We start from the raw sequence: 23,014 nt of genomic DNA, 5'->3' as shown, positions 1-23,014 counted from the left end.
GTGGTGGTGGTGGTGGTGGTAGTAGTGCTAGTGGTAGTAGAAATATAAGTAGAAATAGTGGTGGTGGTGATGGTGGTGGTGGTGGTGGTAGTGGTAATGGTGGTGGTAGTATTAGTGGTGGTATAAGAAGTAGAAATAGTGGTGGTGGTGGTGGTGGTGGTGGTAGCAGATGAAGAAGCAGTGCTGGCGGTGATAGTGGTGTCAATGGTGGTGGTAATAGTGGCGGTCCTAGTAGTAGAAGTAGAAGTAGAAACAGAAGTAGTAGTAGTGTTAGTAATAGTGGTGGTGGTAGTGGTGTATAGAAGTATAAGTTAGTGGCGATACTGGTGGTGGTGGTGGTGGTGGTGGTGGTGGTGATGGTGATGGTAGTAGCAGTGATGGAGGTGGTACAACATTCATCCTTTAACAGTGGGAGGTTAACTTCTATGGCTTTGGAAACCGCAGCAGCGTGAGCGGACATAGAGCACACCTACATAGCGACAGGGATTGTACGGCTGAAGCTCCTTAACGCTGCTCAACTTCCTTTAACGAGACTATTTCCTTATTGCATTTCCTCTCCTCGTGACGTCTGCTGCCGGTCACGTGAAGATGTGTCTGCTGTATCTAAGTAAGGATAGGTTAGGTTAGGTTAGGTTAGGTTGATTATCCTAACTTGAGCTAATGTAACTTTTAACCTCATCACTGGGACACATTTTTTACCTTGAGATTTGTGTACGATTAGACCATTTTATTGACATTAGGAAAGCTCTATGGAGGTCAGAAGATTAATGGCCAATGTTTTCACTATTTTAATCCCCCACATAAGTTTCTGAGTTTGTAAAGAATCACCAAATAGTAAGCAGAATGAAAATGGAAACGCGTCATGGTACTTAAGGGGTTAACCTGTACTAAGATGATCCGAACTTACGTAAAGAAATCTAAACTAAATGCACTTTTCTCTGTTTAGAAATCGCCTCAGCTGATCAACATTCTCCAACACTCGGCCGTCTGCGCTTCCTCACCCACACCAACTGAAAGAACACCTCAGTCACAGCCATTACAAGTACATGTTCTTCCAATGCAATCACTGACACACTCCACAATGCGAATTTAGCCCCTTCAATACTGGGACACATTTTTACCTTGAGATCTGTGTACGATTAGACCATTTTATTCACATTAGGAAGGCTCTATGGAGGGCAGAAGATTAATGGCCGCAGTCTTTACTATTTTAATCCTCCACATAAGTTTCTGAAGCTGTATAGAATCACCAAATGATAACCAGAATGGATATGAAAACGCGTCATGGTGCTGAAGGGTTCATCTCTTCAGTATCAGGACGTGCTTTCATATTAATTTTTGTTACTATTTGGCCATTTCATACAGCTTCAGAAACATATGTTGGGATTAGAATAGTGAAGACTTTGCCCATTACTCTTCTGACCTCTATAGAACCTTCCTGATGCAAATAAAATCGTCTAATCACACCTGAAAGTCAAGGTAAAAATGCGTCTTAGTACTGAAGGGGTTAAAGCTGAAGTGGCGTCACCTACTTAAATCAACCTACGAGTAATATTTTGAAGTCCAGGTAACGTAGTCAGTCCTCTTTTAACTCTACTACTACTACCACCACCACCACCACCACTACTGCTACTACTACTACAACCACTACATTAGAAGCAGAATGAGTTGTTTTTATTATGCAGGAGAGAAGCCAGCTAAGGACAACAAATAATAAAAGAATGACCCACTTGAGTGCTGGTTCAATAAAAGAAAAATAAAGAATTAGGCAAAATTAAGGAATAAATGTCTTGATACCTCCCTCTTAAAAGTCAAGCTAAAAAGTTAAGTTAATCACATAATGAGCAATAGCATACCCACAGACTCACACCGTCACACCTGTACACTGCCACTAGGTAACACACAGCTGCCTTGATGTGGGAGTAGAGGCAACACGCGACGCTGCTCCCTGACCTAAACCAATGCAGAATTCTGAAGCCCTGACCATCACCAGCGAGGGACGTCACTTCATCTGTAGCCCCAAGTCACAATAGATAAGAAATACGGACTTTATATTTACTTTTACCGAGAGAGAGAGAGAGAGAGAGAGAGAGAGAGAGAGAGAGAGAGAGAGTACACAAGTTCGTCGTTCACTCTATGCGCAATATTAAAAACGCTTCCCTCTCACTGCGACCATTTTCAAAGAACACAGAGACGATTAGCCGAGTTCTACAGAGTATTTGTCCTGTTGTCAATGCAGAAAACTTATTAACATGTCACTAGAATCACAGAAACACCCTTAAAAACCAGTGCCACTTCAACTAGAACCCTTTGAAAATAGTGAAGGTGGGGCACGGAAGTGTTTCAGAATATGGGCCTTTATGACAGACAGACAGACAGACAGACAAACTCCCAGCGTGTCACTTCTCTTCATAACACACACCAGAGTTTCCATATTTCACAATTATTACGACACGCCGCGCTGGTTTACTTTTGCAGGTCATTTCGACAACATTTATTTTTTCCTTGATGTTTATATGGCACTGTACTAATATACATGTCCCTCCAGCTCTCCTCGCTTCCCGGCTCTCCCTTCGCAGCTCTTTCACGCAGCTGGTTTGACGTCACATCTATTCTCCTTACAGTGCCGTTTATATTAGCAAGAGAGGAGATGGAGAGAGGAGAATGAAATAATAATGTTCCAAGTTCCATTATTTTCAGTTCCACCGTCATCAAGTGATATAATATTACGTACAAACACACATATCGGTGGTTATCAGCAATGTAGCGGCTAATGTTTGCTGTGTGCCGCTTAACTTCATATCTATGTTAATGCACCAAGGTTATGCCACACGCCACTCACCAGTTACCACAGACAACACGAGTACCGGCTTTCAATATTAAGAAAGTGTATATATCCGTCAGTATAAACGGGCGAACTTAAGAGATATGACTGAAGTTGCTGCCCGTGAGTTGTGGCTGACGCTCACACGCTCACCAGCCTCACATGTGGCTCGGAATTTACAGGCGAAGGTTTATTTACTTACTTTTCTTGGCCAGGTCACTCTTCCCAACCCTCATCTCGCAGTCACAGCCAAGGAAGTATGTGAAGTATGTATCTCTGCAGTAGTATGGTGCAATCTCTCCCGCCACTCCGTATATATTGTTTGTTTACACCACTATCTGTGCAACACACACACACAGACAGGCGGTGGCAATGTTCGGGCACACGGCACGGTACTCACTGACCCTCTCGTGAGTAGGCTGAGCAGGACAATATGAGAGATAGAAGCAGGTGTATCATTAGCAGGGATGAATGGTAACCTGCCCTGGCAATGACCACTAACCATCTCGTCACCTCATCAATTCTAAAATGGAGGAAAATTTGACAGATTCAGAATTCTCTAAATAAAGATGCTGACAAATCTAATAATAAAGGAGGATAAATTGAAGCTTCGTGTCACCCGTGCGAAGCTTCATAGTCAGAGCTTTGTGGCTGCGGTAATTACAAAGACCCGTGCAATACATTTCATCCCCTCACAGTGACATTTGGTAACCATGTCTGCTCTGGTAAGGACATCAGCCCCATAGACCATTCCATACGCGAGAGTGAGCAAAGAGAACAAGGCTGTGTGGTATAGTTTGTACAATAATCCTAAGCAAACAAAGTGGTGTTGTGAAATATGGATCCGTGAGTTATTTGACGTTAAGTGGAGGATGTCCGTGCTGGCGATGTGATGCTGTGACAAGGACAAGTTTGGGTAAGTGTGGAATAGAATTATACTCCTTTGTTATCTAATATATGTTAATTTTATGGCAAGACTGCATTCTGAACACCTTATTTAATCGTGTTTTCTTTCTTTCTTTCTCCTGCGTTATCTTCCAGCGTTTTACTTACAAAGGATTGGGTGTTATTTTACTTTCTTGTCCGTGGAATAGCAGCATTATTACTCCCTTTATCAGTTCAGTAGATCAGATATATTTCTATGCATTCCCTGTATTTACGCCCAGCATCCCTCGTGTTTCTTTAGTCCCCCAGATTTTATTACGTTTTCTGTGTTGCGTTGCTGTGAAGTGTCAATATGTTTGGGTAACTAATACATTCACGTCAACATTCAGAAAAAAAGACATTCCTTTATGAGACACTTCTTATCTTCATCGCAAGTGTTTTTGATACGTTCTGATGCAAGTTATTGAGATATTGATATATGTTTAATGTTCTGTAGTGATAATTTAGCTAGTATCCTACGCCATCACTATGGAAAACAGCCTTTGAGAGCTTAATCCCTTCAGTACCATGACGCGTTTCTATATTCATTCTGCTTACTATTTGGTGATTTTATACAGCATCAGAAACTTATGTAGGGGATTAGAATAGTGACGACTGTTGCCATTAATCTTCTGACTTCCATATACTCTTGCTAATGTCAATAAAATGGTCTAATCATACACAAATCTCAAGGTAAAAATGTGTTCCAGTATTGAAGGGCTTTGAAAAACTGTCTTGATGTGTGTCTGTGTGTCTGTGTGTCTGTGTTGCCTTAGAATACATCCCCATCAATGACAGACTGACAAAAAGAGACTAGTGTTCTTGTTTTTCATCTGTATTGTGTTGTGACTTATGAGGCGTCGTGTTCCTGTGGGTCTGTTGTCTTAGCTGTGTTGCGAAAGGCGCCTTCACCCACGCACCCTCCTTCCTGCAGATGTCTCATGTAGAATGTTTGCATCATGACATTATCTATTTGTATTTTGTTTGCTTACTTTTATTATTTCATTTCATTTTAGATCCGTGTTCAGAAACGCTTTGCCCTCTCACCTTGACTATTTTGAAAAGCCACAGGGATGATTAGCGGGTTTTCAAGAGTGTTTCTCCAGTTATTGATGTAGAAATCTTGTCACTCTGCCTCTAAAATCATAATAATTTGCTTAAAAATGCTTTATTCTCTCACCACGACAATTTTCCAAGGCCGCAGGGATGATTAGTGGGTTTTCAAGAGTGTTTCTCCAGTTAATAATGTAGAAATCTTGTTAATCTGGCTCTAATACCGTAAAAACACTTTAAAAATAACTCTTCTCTCTCACCTTAACTATTTTCCATGGTTTTCAAGAGTGTTTCTTCAGTTAATAATGTAAAGATCTTGTTAGTTTACCTCTAGAATCATAAAAGCACCTTAAAACTCATGTAAATTTAAACAAAGCCTTTTAAGATAGTGGAGGTGAACTGCAGAAGTGTTTGAGAATACGAGTCTAAACTTACATTTCACGTACCGCGCTGCTCCTCACTGTGTCTTGGCGCCAGTTGGAAAGGTTTCAAATAAAGGTACTCACATACTGACCTTGGGAAATTTATAGTGTATTTGTTAAGGGATAAGGAGGTAGTCTAAGATGCACTTCCATGGTGGCCAGTACCGAGACAGCCGCCGCTAGGGCCGAGATGAACCAGGGAGTTGCGTCACGCCGCCTGCCGCCCGCCGCTCGCCTCTCACTCGTGTCTGTGGGAGTCACGTCGCCATCATACCCAGAGTCCAATTTTCCTTGACTTTGACGAGTGTTTGGAGGAATGAAGATCAATGAGGAATGTGCATATAAATAGACAGGATTGGTTCTGTGAGAGCGATCTAACTCTTTTGGAACTTGGATACAATCGCTAGTGCATCATCAGCAGCGGCAGCAGCAGTAGCAGGAGGCAGCGGCAGGTGGCGCCTCAGTGCTTCACCTCCCAGTAGGAGCGGGTGTACCCTGGTGTGTTCCTTAGCAGGTTGTCTGCTTCCTGGACAATCCAATCGTAAGCGTACGGCACGTCAGCGTACACTCCCGGAACGCCCGCCGTACCGCAGCCGATGCCCCACGCCACCATGCCCGCCTGCGCGTACTTCCCGGTCTCCAGGTTCTGGCACACGAGGGGGGAGCCTCCGTCACCGCTGCAGGAGTCCTTACCGGCCTCACCGCCGGCACACACGAAGGACTGGTGCAGGTTGAAGTACCGCCCCAGTCTGGTGGTGCGGAGGGCGTCCTGACACCTCCCGTAGTCCCACAGTGGCAGGTCCACCTTTTTGAGAACGTTCTGGTACACGCCCTCCTTGCCGAACTTGTCCTTGCCCCAGCCCGTGACCAGACAATGGTTGTAGTCGAAGGGGATGCCGAGGCAGACGGTGTCCACGTGGTAGGAGAGCTCAGCGGGGGAGTCCAGGTACAGGAGGGCGAAGTCATTGTACAGAGCCCCGCCTTGGTTGTAATCTGGGTGGATGACGATGGCATTGACGCCCCTGTCCTGGTAAGGGTGCGGCTCGTAGTTCCTCTGCGTGTCCCACTCCCCAAGGCGCACCGTCAGCTGGCTGGCCCCGAGCTTGCCGACGCAGTGGGCGACGGTCAACACAATGGACGGGTGGATGAGGGAGCCGCCACACACGTAGAAGTTCTTTTGTGTGCCGTCAACCAACTCCTTCTTCAGTATGGCAGTCATCCACGGGAACTCCGCGAACTGGCCCTGGTTGTCCTGCGTCAGGAGAAACAACACTTACCAGGGAGTGCATTGAGGACATGAATCAAAACCCTGTGTTATTTCAAGGAGGTCAGTATTGTTAGGCTCATCCACACACGCACCTTGAAGCCTTGGATCCTGACATCTATCCCCTGGTAGTTCCTCGTGCCGCAGTTTGAACGGTAGGGCGTGGGCGGCGCCGTGGTGGTGGTGGGCGGCAGGGGGCTGGTGCAACACACGTCCAGGTAGCTCGGACACTCAGAGCTTGATCGTGTTACATTGTCCTTCTGCCCTCCGATTCTGCAGGGAAGGGACGAGGGTTCACACACACACACACACACACACACACACACACACACACACACACACACACACACACACACACACACACACACACACACACACACACACACACACTATTCATGTTCTTAAGAGAGTGATATCAGCAGATTTTCTTTTCTCGTTGTTTCTTTTGTGTTCGTGCCACCATAAGATATAACCTACGAGTCATCACCACTCTCCAGGTATTCACTCACTCACTCACTCACTCACTCATCCACCCACACATCCACGAGTCATCACCACTCACCAGGTTTTCACTCATTCACTTACTCACTCACTCACTCACTCACTCACTCACTCACTCACTCACCCATCCACCCACACACACACCCACAAGTCATCACCACTCACCAGGTATCCACTCATTCACCCATCCACACACACACACACACACACACACACACACACACACACACACACACACACACGTACCCACCCACTCACTCACTGAATCACCTCGTTCATTCACCCACTCACTCACTCACCCACTCATTCATCTACTCAGTCACTTGGTCATTCACTCATCTTTACCCACTCACTCACCTGATGTCGATGATACCTGCGCCGTCAGTCACGATTGAGTTGTCACGGCACAGGTAGTAGGGGACACACACGCCGCGGTAGTTGTCGCAGCTGGCATATTCTTGATATTCCTGGTGTTGGTGCTGGCGAACTGATATCCCCTCTGTAGCGTTCTGGCCAGCGTCTCCCTGTGCTTGAGGTTCCTGTTCTTTGTTGTCTTCCTTGCACTCTCCCGCCCACCAAAAGCAACCGCTGGCCTGTCTGCGGTTCCTGGCGGCCGCGTCCCCTACAGCAACCATAGCGGCCGCCACCATCACCACCTTCACCACAGCCAAGGTCTTCATTCTGCGTCTGTGTGGAGAAGATTGGTTAGTTTCCTTTTTTTTTTTTTATGCAAGAGGGGAAGCTGGCGAAGAGCAACAAAGAGGTTTCAAAAAAGGCCCACTTGATTGCCAGTTCCCTTAAAAGTAAGTAGAGTCACCCAAAATCTAGTGACAAATGTCTTGAAGTCTCCCACGTGAAAGAAGAAAGGAAGACTGAAATACAGAAGGAGGCAAAGAGTTGTCGTGGTGTTAGGTAAAGTGAGTGAGTGAGTGAGTGTGAGTGAGTGTGTGGGGCCTTGTGTGTGTGAGTGAGTGAGTGTGCGGGGCCTTGTGTGTGTGTGTGTGTGTGTGTGTGTGTGTGTGAGTGAGTGTGAGTGAGTGAGTGTGCGGGGCCTTGTGTGTGAGTGAGTGAGTGTGCGGGGCCTTGTGTGTGCGTGTGAGTGAGTGTGAGTGAGTGTGCTGGGCCTTGTGTGAGTGTGTGAGTGAGTATGCGGGGCCTTGTGTGTGTGTTGCCGCGTCACAGGTGTTGCAGGCTCCACCGGCGTTAACAAGCCTTAATGCGCGGCGTGTTGAGTGTTATTTGCTGTTGTGTTTACGAGAATGACTTTGTTCATGTTGACCTTCAGAGGATGAGCCGCCAGGACAGCCCAGCCGTGCCCTTAAGCCTCATGTCATGGCAGGAGATAACCTTTCATGTTGAGGCAGTGCATAGAAACAGTCTTAACATTTACTAAAGTGAAGATTATGAGTGAACCCAAGAAATAGATTGCTTCATCATACCAGAGTGCATGTATCAGAAAATGAGGAACTGTAGTTTTTGCATTCCTTCACACAATCGCAGCTTCGTAATATTGAAATGACAATGCGAGATGAACAAAAACGAGTGAGACCTTGGTGATTATTAACCCCTTCAATGCTGGGACACATTTTTACCTTGAGATTTGTGTACGATTAGATCTTTTTATTGACATTAGGAAGGGTCTATGGAGGTCAGAAGATTGATAGTCAGTCTCCACTTTGTTAATCCCCCACATGAGTTTCTGAGGTTGTATTAAGTCACCAAATAATAAGTAGAATGAATATGGAAACGCGTCATGGTACTGAAGCAGCTAACTCCTGTCATCTCGTACGTTATTCACGGCCATGCACCGCAGCGCCGTAACCTCGTGGTCTCCTTCACGGCCTTGGAAGAAGGAAAAAGAAGAAGTTTCCCTAAAGACATATCCTCATCTGGGCCGACAGTTCGCAGTTCCTCCTTCCTTATCTCCGGCAAAGCGAGCACACGTCACTGCCAGCCTTCCGTCCCCCGCCATGAGGCTGAAGGGACGTCCACAGAGCAACAATAAGGGATTCTGAGGTGAAATTACGCGTGTATTGGTGATTGACAGTGTAACCTTGGCTGTGTCCTGGCGCGTGTCTCTCACTCTAGGGGCCTCTCTCCTGGCTTATCTCATCGCCATAGCAACACCATACACCAAACACCACACACCAGACACCACACACCACGCACCACACACCAAACACAACACACCACACACCAGACACCAGAAACCACACACCACTACACACCATACACCATACACCAGACACCACGCACCACACACCACACACCACACACCAGACACCACACACCAGACACCAAACACCACACACCACACACCAAACCCCATACACCACGCACCACACACACACACCAAACCCCATACACCACACACCACACACACACACACACACATACACCACACACCACGCACCACACACACACCACACACCAGACACCAAACACCACACACCACACACCACACACCAGACGCACCATCCCGCCACTCCCTTTACGCTGCGTCCTACCCAGAGAGAGAGAGAGAGAGAGAGAGAGAGAGAGAGAGAGAGAGAGAGAGAGAGAGAGAGAGAGAGAGAGAGTTTGTGCTTATTAGTATTCAGAGGATTCAGCGCGGGTGGGTTTTACAGATGGGTTTTTCCGAGAGAGAGAGAGAGAGAGAGAGAGAGAGAGAGAGAGAGAGAGAGAGAGAGAGAGACTGAGAGAGACTGAGAGAGAGAAAGCCGGTGACCAGACGCGGATGGGTTTTCCCAGAGAGAGAGAGAGAGAGAGAGAGAGAGAGAGAGAGAGAGAGAGAGAGAGAGATCCTTACCAAGTGAAGAAAACGAATAACACGAAGAATATGAATGACACGTCAAGACAAGGCGTAAATCACAAGCGGTACACTTTTCAATACAAACACAGGTAACACTCCATCCTTCATGCTTATATGAGGACACCTGCACGTATTTAGCACCGTTTTGCCCCATCAGTATTCAGGCCATCGATAACGCACGTGCAAGACAACAGTAACAACAACAACAACAAGAAAAGTCTCGGTTCGCGTTTTTAATTCTATCTTTCTTCGTCTTTACTTGTTCTATCACCCTCACCTGTCCTTCCCACCTCTCTCTCTCTCTCTCTCTCTCTCTCTGTTACATTTGCTTTTTTTTCACTTCCTTATTTCATTTTCTCTATTATCTACCCTTGTTTTCTTATTCTTTCTTATTCCTTCTATATTCCTATTCTTATTCTCATTCTTCTCATGTTTCTCTCTCTCTCTCTCTCTCTCTCTCTCTCTCTCTCTCTCTCTCTCTCTCTCTCTCTCTCATCATCATCATTCTGTTTACTTTTCTGTCTCTCTGTCAGTTTGTAATCGTATCCTTCCTGTCTTGTCTCTTGTTTCTTCCTGTCTGTCTCTCTCTCTATGGATGTTCAGTGTCCTCGCGCCTTACAGACAAACACAGACGAAGCCAAGGTCTAATGTTCAGTTCAAGGATTCTTTGCTTTTGCGTGCACTCCCCACTGTTTGTTAAGCCCGGCGAGTCCAACACTGACCAGAGCTTGCATACTGCTGTGGCTCTCCTTCCCTGGACATATCTAGAAGCAGGGACGGTGTGTACCTTTATTTAGTTTCAGGTGCATAGTTATAGTGTCAAGGTGATAAGCTCTCTTACTTTGGTGTATGAAATTTATCTCTAGTATATATATCAGTGGGGTTTTTTCTCTCTTTTTTATGGGATAGGGAAAGCTGGTCCAAGGGCAAGGAAAATGTAGGAAAAAGGTCCACTTGATTGCCAGTTCCCTAAAAGGTTGATAGTGTTAGACGAAAATCTGGGACAGGAAAATTTGTGTTTGGTTGGCTAATGCACAAGTAGAGTGACTTTTTTTTTCATTTGTTTGGTTTATGTAACACCACTGCGTCTCTCTGTCTCTGCCTCCACCTCCACCTCTACCTCCACCTCTACCTCCACCTTCACCTCCATCTCCACCTCCTCCTGTTTCTCCAGTTCCTCCAAGCCAATACTAACTGACCTGGGACGCGTACATAATCTATCCACCGTACCTAGCAGCGCCCAAAGCTAGTAGGGTCAATTTTACCATCATCACAATAAGTCACCAACAAACTAACAGTCATTACCTGTGGATCGCCGCACCTTAACCCACCTCCACCGCTACTGAGAGAGATCTGAAGCCAATCCACCTCCACCATCACCACCACTGCTACCACCATAATAACGCCACAACCACTACGACATTTGGATAGGCATGCATAAATCTACTTTCACCACGACTAAGAGAAGAATCTACTAATCCAACTGAATCCACTAATATGTCAATCCACCACCACCACCACCACCACCACCACCACCACCACCACACACCACAACCACTACCACACTTGGATAAATATGCGTAAATCCACTTTCACCACAACTAAGAGAAGAATCCACCAATCCAACTGTATCCACTAATGAGCCAATCCCCCACCACCACCACTACCACCACCACAAGCACCACCACCACCACCATTACCTCTAAACACGCCTCTAACACTGCGGATTAGTGGCGAGCGCTTGGAAGAATGAACTGAGCGGACCTTCCACCCAGCACCTTCCTTTATACAGCCTCCGCTTCCCCCCCACCACCACCCTCCCAGCCACCCCTCCTGCCCTTAGCCTTGAGACACTGATGGCTCCTTCGTTGCCCGCACTGTCGGTAGAATGCGCCGCCTCTAACATTCCCCTGACGTCATTGTATTCCCTCTCTATCTTTATTGTTCTCATGACTGTATCCTTCTAGTACGGGGCTTTCCCTTGGCTAGGAAGAGGAAGATGGGGCTTAAGTGTGTGCTAATTGCTGTGTTTGGCTTCCTGTAGATGTTCTATTGTGTGGTGTCGTGAGTGTGGTGTGGTGAGAGTGTGACAAGACAAGGTGTTGCGCCAGGGTATATGTGGTAGTGATTCGAAGCAGGGAGATGATTCGATTCTCTGTCATGTGTTGTAGTGAAAACCCTGCAGTGGTGAATGGGCTTTCTAATGTACACAAGTGGGCCGTTTTTTTTTTTTTTTTTTTTCTAATACAAATTTTTTTTTTTTTTTTGCCTTGGTAGTTCTCCCTCTTACTTAAAAAAAAATATTTCTCGTTCTCTTATGCCTATCGTAGTGAAAGGTTTAGTGTTTATGTTCGTCGTGTTCTGTCTGTTCTCTTACCTTCACCATCATCATCACAACCACCTCACACCTTATCTCTATCTCTATTTCCCTCCCACTACCACCACCACTATTACCTCCACCTGTATCTTCTCTCTCTTTCCACCTTATCTTCTCTGCCCACTTTCCACCATCACCACCACCACCACCACTACCACCACCACCACTACTACTACTACTACTACTACTACTACTACTACTACTACTACTACTACTACTACTACTACTACTACTACTACCATCATAAAGTTAGGTGAAGTACCAGTACGTGAGGAACATTGACAGTATTTTATCTTGAATGTTTAGGGCAATTTCAACAGGCGGTAGCAAATGATCGTCGCGCACCTGTATATATATATATATATATATATATATATATATATATATATATATATATATATATATATATATATATAGAGAGAGAGAGAGAGAGAGAGAGAGAGAGAGAGAGAGAGAGAGAGAGAGAGAGAGAGAGAGAGAGAGAGAGAGAGAGAGAGAGAGAGAGAGAGAGAGAGAGAGAGAGAGAGAGAGTGTGTGTGTGTGTGTGTGTGTGTGTGTGTGTGAGTGAGAGTCACTAATGAGCTACGTATTTTGAAGGCAAGGAAGAATCTGTTATCTCAATGGCTTCAAGATCGTAAGATAGGTGAAGCAGCAAAGAGACATCAATCCCAACACGCGGCAAGTCCCTCTGTCCACTCTATCTTATTAATTATGCATCGGGTTTTGTCCACACTTTGTTCCTTCAGTACTGGAATGCCTTTTCATCATGAATTTTGTGAGTGGTTAAACGATTTTATTTACATTAGGAAGGATCTATAAAGGGAATTAATGGCCAGAGTCTTCACCGTTTCTGAAGCTGTATAAACTCGCCAAATAGTAAGCAGAATGAATATGAAACGCGTCCTGGTACTGAAGGGGTTAAATAAACTACACTTACTATTAATAATTCCAGGAACATTTATATCCATTCTGCTTACTATTTGGTGATTCTATACAGCTTCAGAAACTTATGTGGGGGGATTAGAATAGTCAAGACCGTGGCCATAAATCTTCTGCCCTCCATAGATCCTTCCTAGTGTCAATAAAATGGTCTAATCGTACACAAAAATCATGGTAAAAGTGTGTCCCAGAACTGAAGGAATTAAATGTTCAAGAGTGACAAATGAAGAAGGTTTATTTAAGAATTTAGTGTTTATATCTATTTCTTCGTATGTCCCTCGTGTTGGAAGATCCGTGAAAGAAGAAAGAAAAGAAAAATCTGTGGTCTGTGGTCATTATTTGTGTCTATTTCTTCATAAGTCTCTCGTGTTGGAAATTCTGTGAGAGAAGAAAGAAAAGACGCATTTGTGGTTTGTATTCATTATTATCTCTATCTCTTCGTGTGTCTCTCGTGATAGGAGAAAGGACGCATCTGTGATCTGTGTTCTTTATTATCTCTTCGTGTGTCTCTCGTGAAAGGAGAAAGAAAAGGACGCATGTGTGGTTTGTGTTCTTTATTATCTCTATCTCTTCGTGTGTCCCTCGTGAAAGGAGAAAGAAAGGACGCGTCTATTCTCTGTGTTTACATTATCAAGGTCAGCAAAACAAGGTCAGCTGGCTCTAGTTTTCCATTGTGTGTTTTCCCCTTGACTTTTCCCTTCCTTTCATTTTTGTACTTTTGCTTGCTGCTGCTGCTGTCCTGTTTCCTGGCTCGTCTGTCTGTTGGTCTGCCTGTTTGTGTTTCTTTTCGGTGTGATTTTGCCGGAGTGAATTTTGATTTATCTCATCCTTGTTTATCTTTGGTTTTGTTTATGTGTGTGTTAGGGAGTGTCCTTTCCTTATGCTGTTTGTAATATGACCACTGCTACTGCTACTGCTACTACTACTTCTACTGCTACTGCTACTACTACTACTACTGCTACTGCTACTACTACTACTACTATTATGTAATGCTAATAATGTTGGTCACAATAATAACACACACACACACACACACACACACACACACACACACACACACACACACACACACACACACACACACACACACACACACACACACACACACAGGACTAGGAAAATCTTTATTCAAGTAAACTCACACTCACCCCGAAAAGAACAAATACGTTTCTTGACTTTCCTGTTTCAACATTGCTATTTCCTTACCGTCTCCCTCACCCTCCCAGCGCGCAAAGCTTTCTCCAGAAGTCAACACGAAGCCAAGGTGAGTCTGTGGACCTCTCCTGAAGCCAAGGGTAACGACGTGAAGCTAATGCGAAAATAAGTTAAAAGAAAACGCAGCGGTGGATTTTGTGTACTATTTTATGAGGTAATATGCAAAGCTACAGTGGATTAAAAACGCCAACCCCTTTTTTCTCAGTAATTTAGGCATCTTGTTTATTAGATGTCTCCACAAGGCCGTTTTCTTTATTGGTGTTATGTTGTGGTGTGTCCTGGGGTGTCGGGCCTGGGGTGAGGAGTCTGGGGTGTAGGGTCTGGGGTGAGGGGTGTAAGGTGTAGGGATGGGGATAGGATTCGCATAGGTAAGCAGGCAGGTGTGAGGCAGGTGTGCTGGAGGTAGGGAACTGGCAATCAAGTGGGCCTTTTCTTATTTTTTGTTGGCCAGTTTCTCCTATTCAAAAAAAAAAAAAAAAAAAATGGGCAAGATGGGTCATGGCCTGCTGATACGCGAGTGCCTTTCCGTCATGGTGGCCGTCACATATCACCCACGATACCCATGGGAGCCACCGCCGTTATTGTTACCTCCGTCATCACCTCCGTCACCGCCTCCGTCACCATCACCAGCTCCATCACCATCACCAGCGCCATCACCAGCACCATCACCTGCGCCATCACCAGCACCATCACCACCACCACCGTCCTCTCCCACCAGCTTATCCGCCTCAGTAGTGATCCAGTCGAAGGCGTAGGACACGTCAGCGTACACTCCTGGGACGCCGCCAGTGCCGCAGCCAATGCCCCACGCCACGATGCCAGCCTGGACGTAGCTGCCGGAGTCTGGGTTCTGGCACATGAGCGGGGAGCCTCCGTCGCCGCTGCATGAGTCCTTACCTGGTTCCCCGCCGGCGCAGAGGAAGGACTCGTGAAGCTTGAAGTACTTGCCTAGTCTTGTGTAGCGCAGGCTGTTCTGGCAATTCCCGCGGTCCACGTATGGCAGATCGACAGTTTTAAGGACGTTCTGGTACACGCCCTCCTTACCGAACTTGTCCTTGCCCCAGCCGGCCACCACGCATGTGTAGTTGGTGGTCAGGTAGTCGATCTGCTCGAGGCAAAGAATCCCAACGTTCTTGGCGATCTGGGCTGGCTTGGCGAGGTGCAGGAGGGCGAAGTCATTAGCGAGGTTACCTGGATGGAAGTCTGGGTGGATCACAACGACATCCACGGCGCGGTCCTGGTGCGGGTACGGTTCATATTCCTTCTGCGTGTCCCATTCGCCCAAACGCACGTACAGGTCGGTGCTGTGGCCGTACCGCGTGACACAGTGCGCGGCGGTGAGCACAATGGACGGGTGGATGAGCGAGCCGCCGCACACGTACAGATTCACGGGTTTGTCTCCGAATTTCCTGTGGAGCACGGCGGCCATCCAGGGGAACTCCGCGTATTGGGCCTGGTTGTTCTGAGGGAGAGTGGCACAAGGGGGTTAATAAGGCAAGTAGGCAACACCATAATGCAAAACTACTTCCTTGTATTGTTGTTTGAGTACATTACGTTTGCTACTGCTACTACTACTACTACTACTACTACTACTACTACTACTATTATGTTATCATATTCATTACTTTAACCCCTTCACTACTTGGACGAGTACCATGAGTTTTGTGTACGATTAGACCATTTTATTGACATTAGGAAGGGTCCATGGAGGTCAGAAGATTAATGGCCAGAGTCTTCACTATTTCAACCACCACGTAAGTTTCTGAAGCTGTATAAAATCCCCAAATAGTAAACAGAATAAATATGAAAACGCGTCATGGTTCTCAAAGGGTTTTATGCAAAGTTAAATTATACCTTGTCTTTTCGGATTTTAAAAGTTTACCTTCAATAATTTTTTTTTCGGTATCCTTGACTTACAGAAAACCACTCGAGCGGCCACATTTTCAAGGGAGGTTTGTCTATATGTTTACCTCACCTTAATTGTTCACCTTTTTCTTCTTTTCCTGTTTTCCTGGTGTTTTGTCATGTTTCTTCGTTTCAGGGTTTTGATCAATTCATCTTAATTCATCTATCTATCTGCTTTTCTATCTATCTATCTATCTTCATCTGCTTAATTGTCTACCTGTCTATCTATCTATTTATCTATCTATCTATGTGTCTGTATTTATCTGTTTTTTTCTATCTATCTATCTATCTATCCATCTATATTTTCTTTTTTTTTTTTTGCGAAATTTCTTTTTTGAATGCGTTGTATGTTAGGTAGTTGGTGGTTTACACTATTTTTGGCATTTTACATAATATTTCGTTCTTTTAAACACACACACACACACACACACACACACACACACACACACACACACACACACACACACCTTAAACCCTTGAATCCTGACATCAATTCCTCCTGGGTTCCTCTTGCCACAGAAGGCTTGGAAGGGCGCGGCGGTGGTGACGGCAGAAGCTTCGGTGGTTGTGGTGGTGGTGGTCGTGGTGGTGGTGGTGGTGGACTCGATGGTCGCACCCTGAGCGCAACACACATCCAGGTAGCTGATGCAATCCTGGGAGTTCTTCTTGGTGGGGTCTCCAATCCTGGGGAGGGACAGGGGGGGAGGGTAGTCTGATTTACTTCACGGATTGTCTTCTTTTGAGAGGGAGGTATCGAGACATTTGCTCCCTAATTTTGGCTGACGTTTTTCCTTTTTGTAGGGAGCCAGCACTCGAATGGGCCTTTTTCTTTTTTTTTTTTCCCTTGGCTGGCCCCCTTTCCTACATAAAAAAGAGTTGATGACTTTTTTTTATGTAAGAGAGGATTGGCCAAGGGCAACAGAAATATATATAGAAAATAGTCCCACTCATTTGCCAGTCTCCTTCTAGAGCTGATAGAATTAGCCAAAGGACAGGGACAAATGTCTTATCTTTATTCTATTTATCTTTATCTATTTATTTGTTTATTGCTGTGTGTGTGTGTGTGTGTGTGTGTGTGTGTGTGTGTGTGTGTGTGTGTGTGTGTTTCCTATGTTCGTGGTGCTCAGATCCATTATAATTTTATTGCAACGTCTCATTTTGATTTCCAAGAGGTTACAATGAAAGTTATTTGTGTTTTGGTTAATGTTTCCCTGATTTTAGTCACTGTTTAACAAGGCGTAGTCATCGCCAACCAGAAAGATTCCCATGAGAACTCTTCCTGTTAACTCCGTGGTGTGTGAAGTCAGTGCACGGGAGGACACAGAAAGCTTTAACAATACAGCCGTCAGTAACAGAAATAAGGAATGCTGCTGCTGCTGCTGCCGGCGTCCCTGGAGGAGTAATGTGCGAGACTCACCTGATGTCAATGATACCTGCGCCGTCCATCACGATCTGGCCGTCCTGGCACAGGTAGTAGGGCACACACACCCCCGCGCCGTCCTTGCATGGAGCATATTCCTCCGCCTCACGCCGTTCCCTGGGCACAGCGGCGGCCAGGCCCACCGCGGCGACGAGGACTGCCAGCTGTCGCATCCTGCAGACAACGTGACCTTGTTCAGTGTTGTCTCTGCCTTGTCTGTGTACGAGTGTATAAGTATTGAGTGTCCACGTCTGTCTGGGTCACAGTCACGTGGTGGTGGCGCTGATGCTACTCGGGTCATTCTTGCCTCATGTCAGACGATCCTTAAGACAGATCTGCCTGAGTCCAGAGAGACCTCGGGACGTTTGGCACACGGGATGGTTTCTGTCATTCCAGTCCGTCAGAATAAACTCTGAATCAATCATTTTGTTTATCTGTGGTTTCTGAGGTGGCGTGGCATGCACAGTCAGTCTTTTGTTTTCACGGAACTCTCCTTCTAATGAACCTTTGAAGTCTACTGTTGACCAAATGAACAAGAAACAGTAGCACGGCACTTCCCGCACCTTGGGATTCTATTGTTTCAGGAAAGAAACACGTGTTTGTTGCAGCTAAAGAAAGGAGACAGTTCCTGCAGGTGACAGGCACGGTGGCGGCAGAGACTCCTGTGTCCTGCAGTCCTCAGAGGGGAGTGGAGACAAAACACACGGCACCATTAACTCCACACAACACGTCTGGACAGATCAAGTAGGAGTCTCCAAGTCGACGGTCTGAGTTACCTGAGCAGCAGCAGCAGCAGCAGCAGCAGCAGGTTAGGTAGCAGTGGGTGGAATGAGTCGTCGTTGCCGCTCACTGACTGTAGGAACAACTGTGCTTCCTTCGCCTTTTTCGGGATATATATAGAGCGACATTGCTTTTTGGGTCGACATGCCAGGAACCCCTAGACACAATCCCTGATACCCTTCACTGGGCGGCACTGCACTCCTTGCCTCAGACCTCAACTTGTTCGTCACTTTATTTCGCAGTGAAGGGGTGAGACAGGGAGGTGTGGGAGCAGCGCTGGGGCAGGGGAATTGAATGAAAGCAGGGAAGGCTGTCCATCATGTGGCAATCGGCAGCTCTCGGCATGATTTTTAGATTTTTTTTCACGTTTCGCACGGATAAAACCGGAGGCGTGACAGTGCTAGAAGCCAAGTCCTGCATGGAAAATGGCTCGAAACTGGCATGTAAAAGACGATATAAGTTTTTTTTATGTGAAGTGGAACCTTTGAATATTTGCTTTGTAGTGTGCACGCAACAAATATCGCTGTGTACACTCCCTGTTTCATCCGTGCTGGTGTATTAAGTAATGGTGTAAGTCCTGGTGTTAAAGAAAACGAAAATGAAAGAGAATAGTTACAATATAGCCTTTAAATATTTGCTTTGTAGTGTGCACGTAACAAATATCGCTGTGTACACTCCCTGTTTCATCCCTGCTGGTGTATCAAGTATTGGTGTAAGTCCTGGTGTTAAGTACTGGTGTAAAGAAAACGTGAATAAAAATTAGTAGTTACAATATAGCCTTAATTACGCTCTGACCTGTAACTCATTGGTTTACCCACGACATGTCACTCGCTGTCTGTAATGTCTCTGTTAACTAATCATTCTAGTCACCTGTTTCATTACCTGGTTTATTCTTCTACCCGTGATTCATAGATAGATAGATAGATAGATAGATAGATAGATAGATAGTCTGGTAAACTCTGAAACGCCCTGCCTGCTTCTGTATAACATTGAGTACCTCTTATTCTATCTTGTCTTATCCTTGCTTGTCACTTCATTATCTTTTACCATTGTTTATGATTTTTTTTTATGTAAGAGGGAAGACTACAAAGGGCAAAAAAAAAAAAATAACATTAGAAAAAAACCCCACTGAAATCAGTCTCCATAAATATTAAAAAGGATTAGTCAAAATTAGTCAAAATGTACCTTTGGCAGTATAAGTTTGTTTGTCTTTGTGATTCTACTCTAAGAGGAAAGCATATGAGAGAGAGAGAGAGAGAGAGAGAGAGAGAGAGAGAGAGAGAGAGAGAGAGAGAGAGAGAGAATATACGACGGAGGAGGTAAAAAAAAAGGAGCATAGGAAGAGGAAACAGAGATTGAAGCGAGTGAAAGAAGGAAAAATAATAAGAAAAAGAAAAGACACAAGGAAACGATAATAAAACAAGGAAAAGAGACCAAGGTGATGAAAAAGGGTAATTAAAAGACGGTGAGGAGACAGAAGGAGAAATAAAAAAGGGGATAAAAGAAAGAGTGACTATGATAAAGGGGTGAAGGGGTGAAGGGAGTGATGGGGTGAGGGGCGGGATTGGTGACGTAATGGTGACAGTTGAGGGAGTAAACTGGATGGGGTGACGGAGGGAGGATGAAAGAAGGACGTGACAAAGGGGGGCGTGAGGGGTGACATTGGAGTTTTAAGGGGTAGGGGGGCGGGAAGGGGGCAGCGGATGTGGTGACGAGTGTGGGCGATGGAAAGGAAAATCAGCGTTTATTTCCAAAAGTCTGAATTCACTCTCGGATTTTGAAGGCAGTGGTGTGTTTGCATTTTTTAGGATTTTTATGTATTTTGTTTTTTTATTGATCTTATTTATGTTTTTTTTTGTGTGCGAACGTGTCCAGTAGTGGTGGTGGTAGCGGTGGTGGTGATGGTGGTGGTGATAGCGATGGTGACAGTGATGGTGGTGGTGGTGGTAATGGTGATGGTGATGGTGATGGCTATGATGATGGTGGTAATGGTGGTGGTGGTGGTTGTGATGGTGGCGGTGGTGATAAGATTCATAGTGACAATATTAACATCAGCAGTAATTGAAAAAAAAAAATAATAATGGTAAACGATTTAATAAAGCAGTGACAGTGAAAACATACACCACACTGGAAAAAAAAAAAGAAATGAACAATGGTGTTATTAACGCTAGTAAATTTAGAAACCAGTAAAATTAATAACAACAACAATAGGAAGGAAGAAAACAAAAACAATACATTTTAAACAATCAAGAGACCATTTCAAGACAAGCAAACCAGACAGCAACACAACACATTTCACCATACAATCAAACCCTCTACTTGTCTTGCTTTCCCTACCCTCCCCTCCCCTCCCCTCCCGCTGCCCACACATGAAAACACCTATAAAACTCAAACAGTCTAAAACACCTTTAAAATGTCCTAAAACAGCCTCAAACACCTTAAATCAGCCATAAAACTGCCTAAAATGTGCTAAAAACAACTTCTTTTACTCAAAAACATCCATAAACTCTTTAAAACAGAATAACCCCACCCCCCACGCCACATCCCCAGGCAGACCCACCTCCCTCACACCACTAAATGGGGACACAATAACTATAATGATGAAAATGTTTGTGGTAATATCTTATGCTCTAATTCCCTCCCAACACATGCCTCGCTTCCTCACGTTCCGGAAAAGGCAGGTACAGATAGATAGATGGATAGATAGGTGGATAGATAGATAGATAGATGGGTGGTAAACTTTAGAACTCTCTGCCTGCTTCTGTATTTCCATCTTCCTAGGAACTGACGTGTTATAAGAGGGAGTTTTTCAAGACATTTGTCCCTGACCTTTGGCTAAACTCTATTACTCTTTAAAGGTACTGGTAACCAAGTGGACCTTTTTACCCCTTTGCAGGAAAAACAAGATAGATAGATAGATAGATAGATACATAGGTAGGTAGATAGGTAATAGATTGACCCCACCATACATTGTCACACACGGATATGTACCGATCGGCCGGCCTTCCGCTGGTCATTGAGTCCAGGGCGTTGTCACATCAGTGCTTTCTGGGTGACTACGTATTAGTGACGGACAGGGAGTGTAAAAATGTGCCCAACGGACGCATATACATATTTAACTTATTTGTAGAAAGTTGGGGCTCATTTTGCAGTAGTTTTATATATATCAGTGCTTGTGCTTAAAAAATATGTTACTTACACACACACACACACACACACACACACACACACACACACACACACACACACACACACACACATGCACGGACACACAGAGATAGATAGACAGATATTTATTCACTACAATATTAGTTACAGGACTTGGAAGGTATGGTCTATCAAAATGTTTTCTATAAGAACTTGTAAATAGCTTAAAACAGAATAAAACTTGAAACATAAACACACACACACACACACACACACACACACACAGCTTACTAGATTTTGTAGAAAGTAATTACGTTTTCTGTTGTTGTTGTGCATGTATCAGTGTTTCTAGAGGAAGTTGAGGGAAGACAAACAAACGAATCTGGAAGTCTTTATTCAGAAATGCTTTGGTCTCTCACCGCGACAATTATCAAAGCCCGCAGAGATGATAAGCGGGGTTTTCAAGAGTTAATATTATAGAAATCATGTCACTCTGCCTCTAGAACCATAAAAACACCTTAAAAATCGCTCTCTCTCTCACCTTGACTATTTTCCAAGGCCTCAGAGATGATAAGCGGGTTTTCAAGAGTGTTTCTCCAGTTAATATTATAGAAATCTTGTCATTCTGCCTCTAGAACCATAAAAACTTCTTAAAAATCACTTCTCTCTCACCTTGACTATTTTCCAAGTCCACAGAGATGATAAGCGGGGTTTTCAAGAGTGTTTCTCCAGTTAATATTATAGAAATCTTGTCACTCTGCCTCTAGAACCATGAAAAGCACCTTAAAAGCTCGTGTAAACTTAAGAAAAAGGCGTTTGAAATAGTGAAGGTGAAGCGCAAAAGTGTTTGAGAATATGAACCATAGGTAATGTCTTTTTCTTAGTTATTTTTAGTTTTTGGTTCACGGGTGACGATTGCAAACGGTGCATAGGAAGGAAAAATCAGCGTATATATGTAGAATGAGAAGGCATGTTTTTTTTTCTCTTTTTTTTTGAAGCACTGTGACGAGTATGACTGTGTTGAAACTTTTTTTTTCTTTCGTGTTTTTTTCTTCCAAGAATCAGGATTGCAGTGCCTCACCTGACCTTCCTTTTTGTCCTTTGCGCAGTGGTGGAGAAAGCTGCGGTGATGTGGTGTTGAAGTGATGTGGTGGTGTGGTGTGATGGTGTGGTGTGATGTGGTGTGGTGGTATGGTGTGATAGTAGGTGGTGTGGTGTGGATGTGGTGTAACAGTGGTATGGTGCTTTTGGTAGTGTGGCGGTGTGGTGAAGTGGTGTGGATATGATGTAACGGTAGTGTGGTGTGGTGTGGTGTTGTGGTAGCGTGATGATGATATAATATAATAGTAATATGGTACTGTAGTGGTGTAGTGATGTGGTATGGTGTTGTGGTGTGATGCTATGATGTGGATATGATGTGGAGGAGTCATG

At 44.8% G+C, this 23,014-nt stretch overlaps 2 protein-coding genes and 1 long non-coding RNA gene across 3 annotated transcripts in view; 1 reads left to right on the top strand and 2 right to left on the bottom strand.

Annotated features, from left to right (window-relative positions):
* Positions 1 to 1,147, top strand: part of LOC123519376 — a 5,113-nt gene extending 3,966 nt beyond the window's left edge. The window contains exon 3 of the long non-coding RNA XR_006678999.1: positions 947 to 1,147. This is a non-coding gene — a long non-coding RNA (uncharacterized LOC123519376). The remainder of the gene's footprint in view (positions 1 to 946) is intronic.
* Positions 1,148 to 5,311: 4,164 nt separating this feature from the next.
* LOC123519368 (phenoloxidase-activating factor 2-like) lies at positions 5,312 to 11,628 on the bottom strand. Its single transcript, XM_045280644.1, has 4 exons — positions 11,501 to 11,628; positions 7,346 to 7,675; positions 6,583 to 6,760; positions 5,312 to 6,475 (listed from the first exon to the last, which is right to left on the bottom strand). Exons 2-4 carry the CDS (start codon positions 7,666 to 7,668, stop codon positions 5,684 to 5,686), a joined length of 1,293 nt encoding a protein of 430 aa, XP_045136579.1. The 5' UTR covers positions 7,669 to 7,675; positions 11,501 to 11,628; the 3' UTR covers positions 5,312 to 5,683.
* A 2,832-nt stretch (positions 11,629 to 14,460) lies between these two features.
* Positions 14,461 to 18,519, bottom strand: LOC123519367 (phenoloxidase-activating factor 2-like). The gene is made up of 4 exons (XM_045280643.1): positions 18,433 to 18,519; positions 17,654 to 17,830; positions 16,704 to 16,920; positions 14,461 to 15,793 (listed from the first exon to the last, which is right to left on the bottom strand). Exons 2-4 carry the CDS (start codon positions 17,827 to 17,829, stop codon positions 14,879 to 14,881), a joined length of 1,308 nt encoding a protein of 435 aa, XP_045136578.1. The 5' UTR covers position 17,830; positions 18,433 to 18,519; the 3' UTR covers positions 14,461 to 14,878.
* Positions 18,520 to 23,014: the final 4,495 nt, after the last annotated feature.

The sequence above is a fragment of the Portunus trituberculatus genome, chromosome 45 (assembly GCF_017591435.1).
Source record: "Portunus trituberculatus isolate SZX2019 chromosome 45, ASM1759143v1, whole genome shotgun sequence".
NCBI lineage: Eukaryota > Metazoa > Arthropoda > Malacostraca > Decapoda > Portunidae > Portunus > Portunus trituberculatus.
This window is presented reverse-complemented; position numbering and strand designations above follow the sequence as displayed.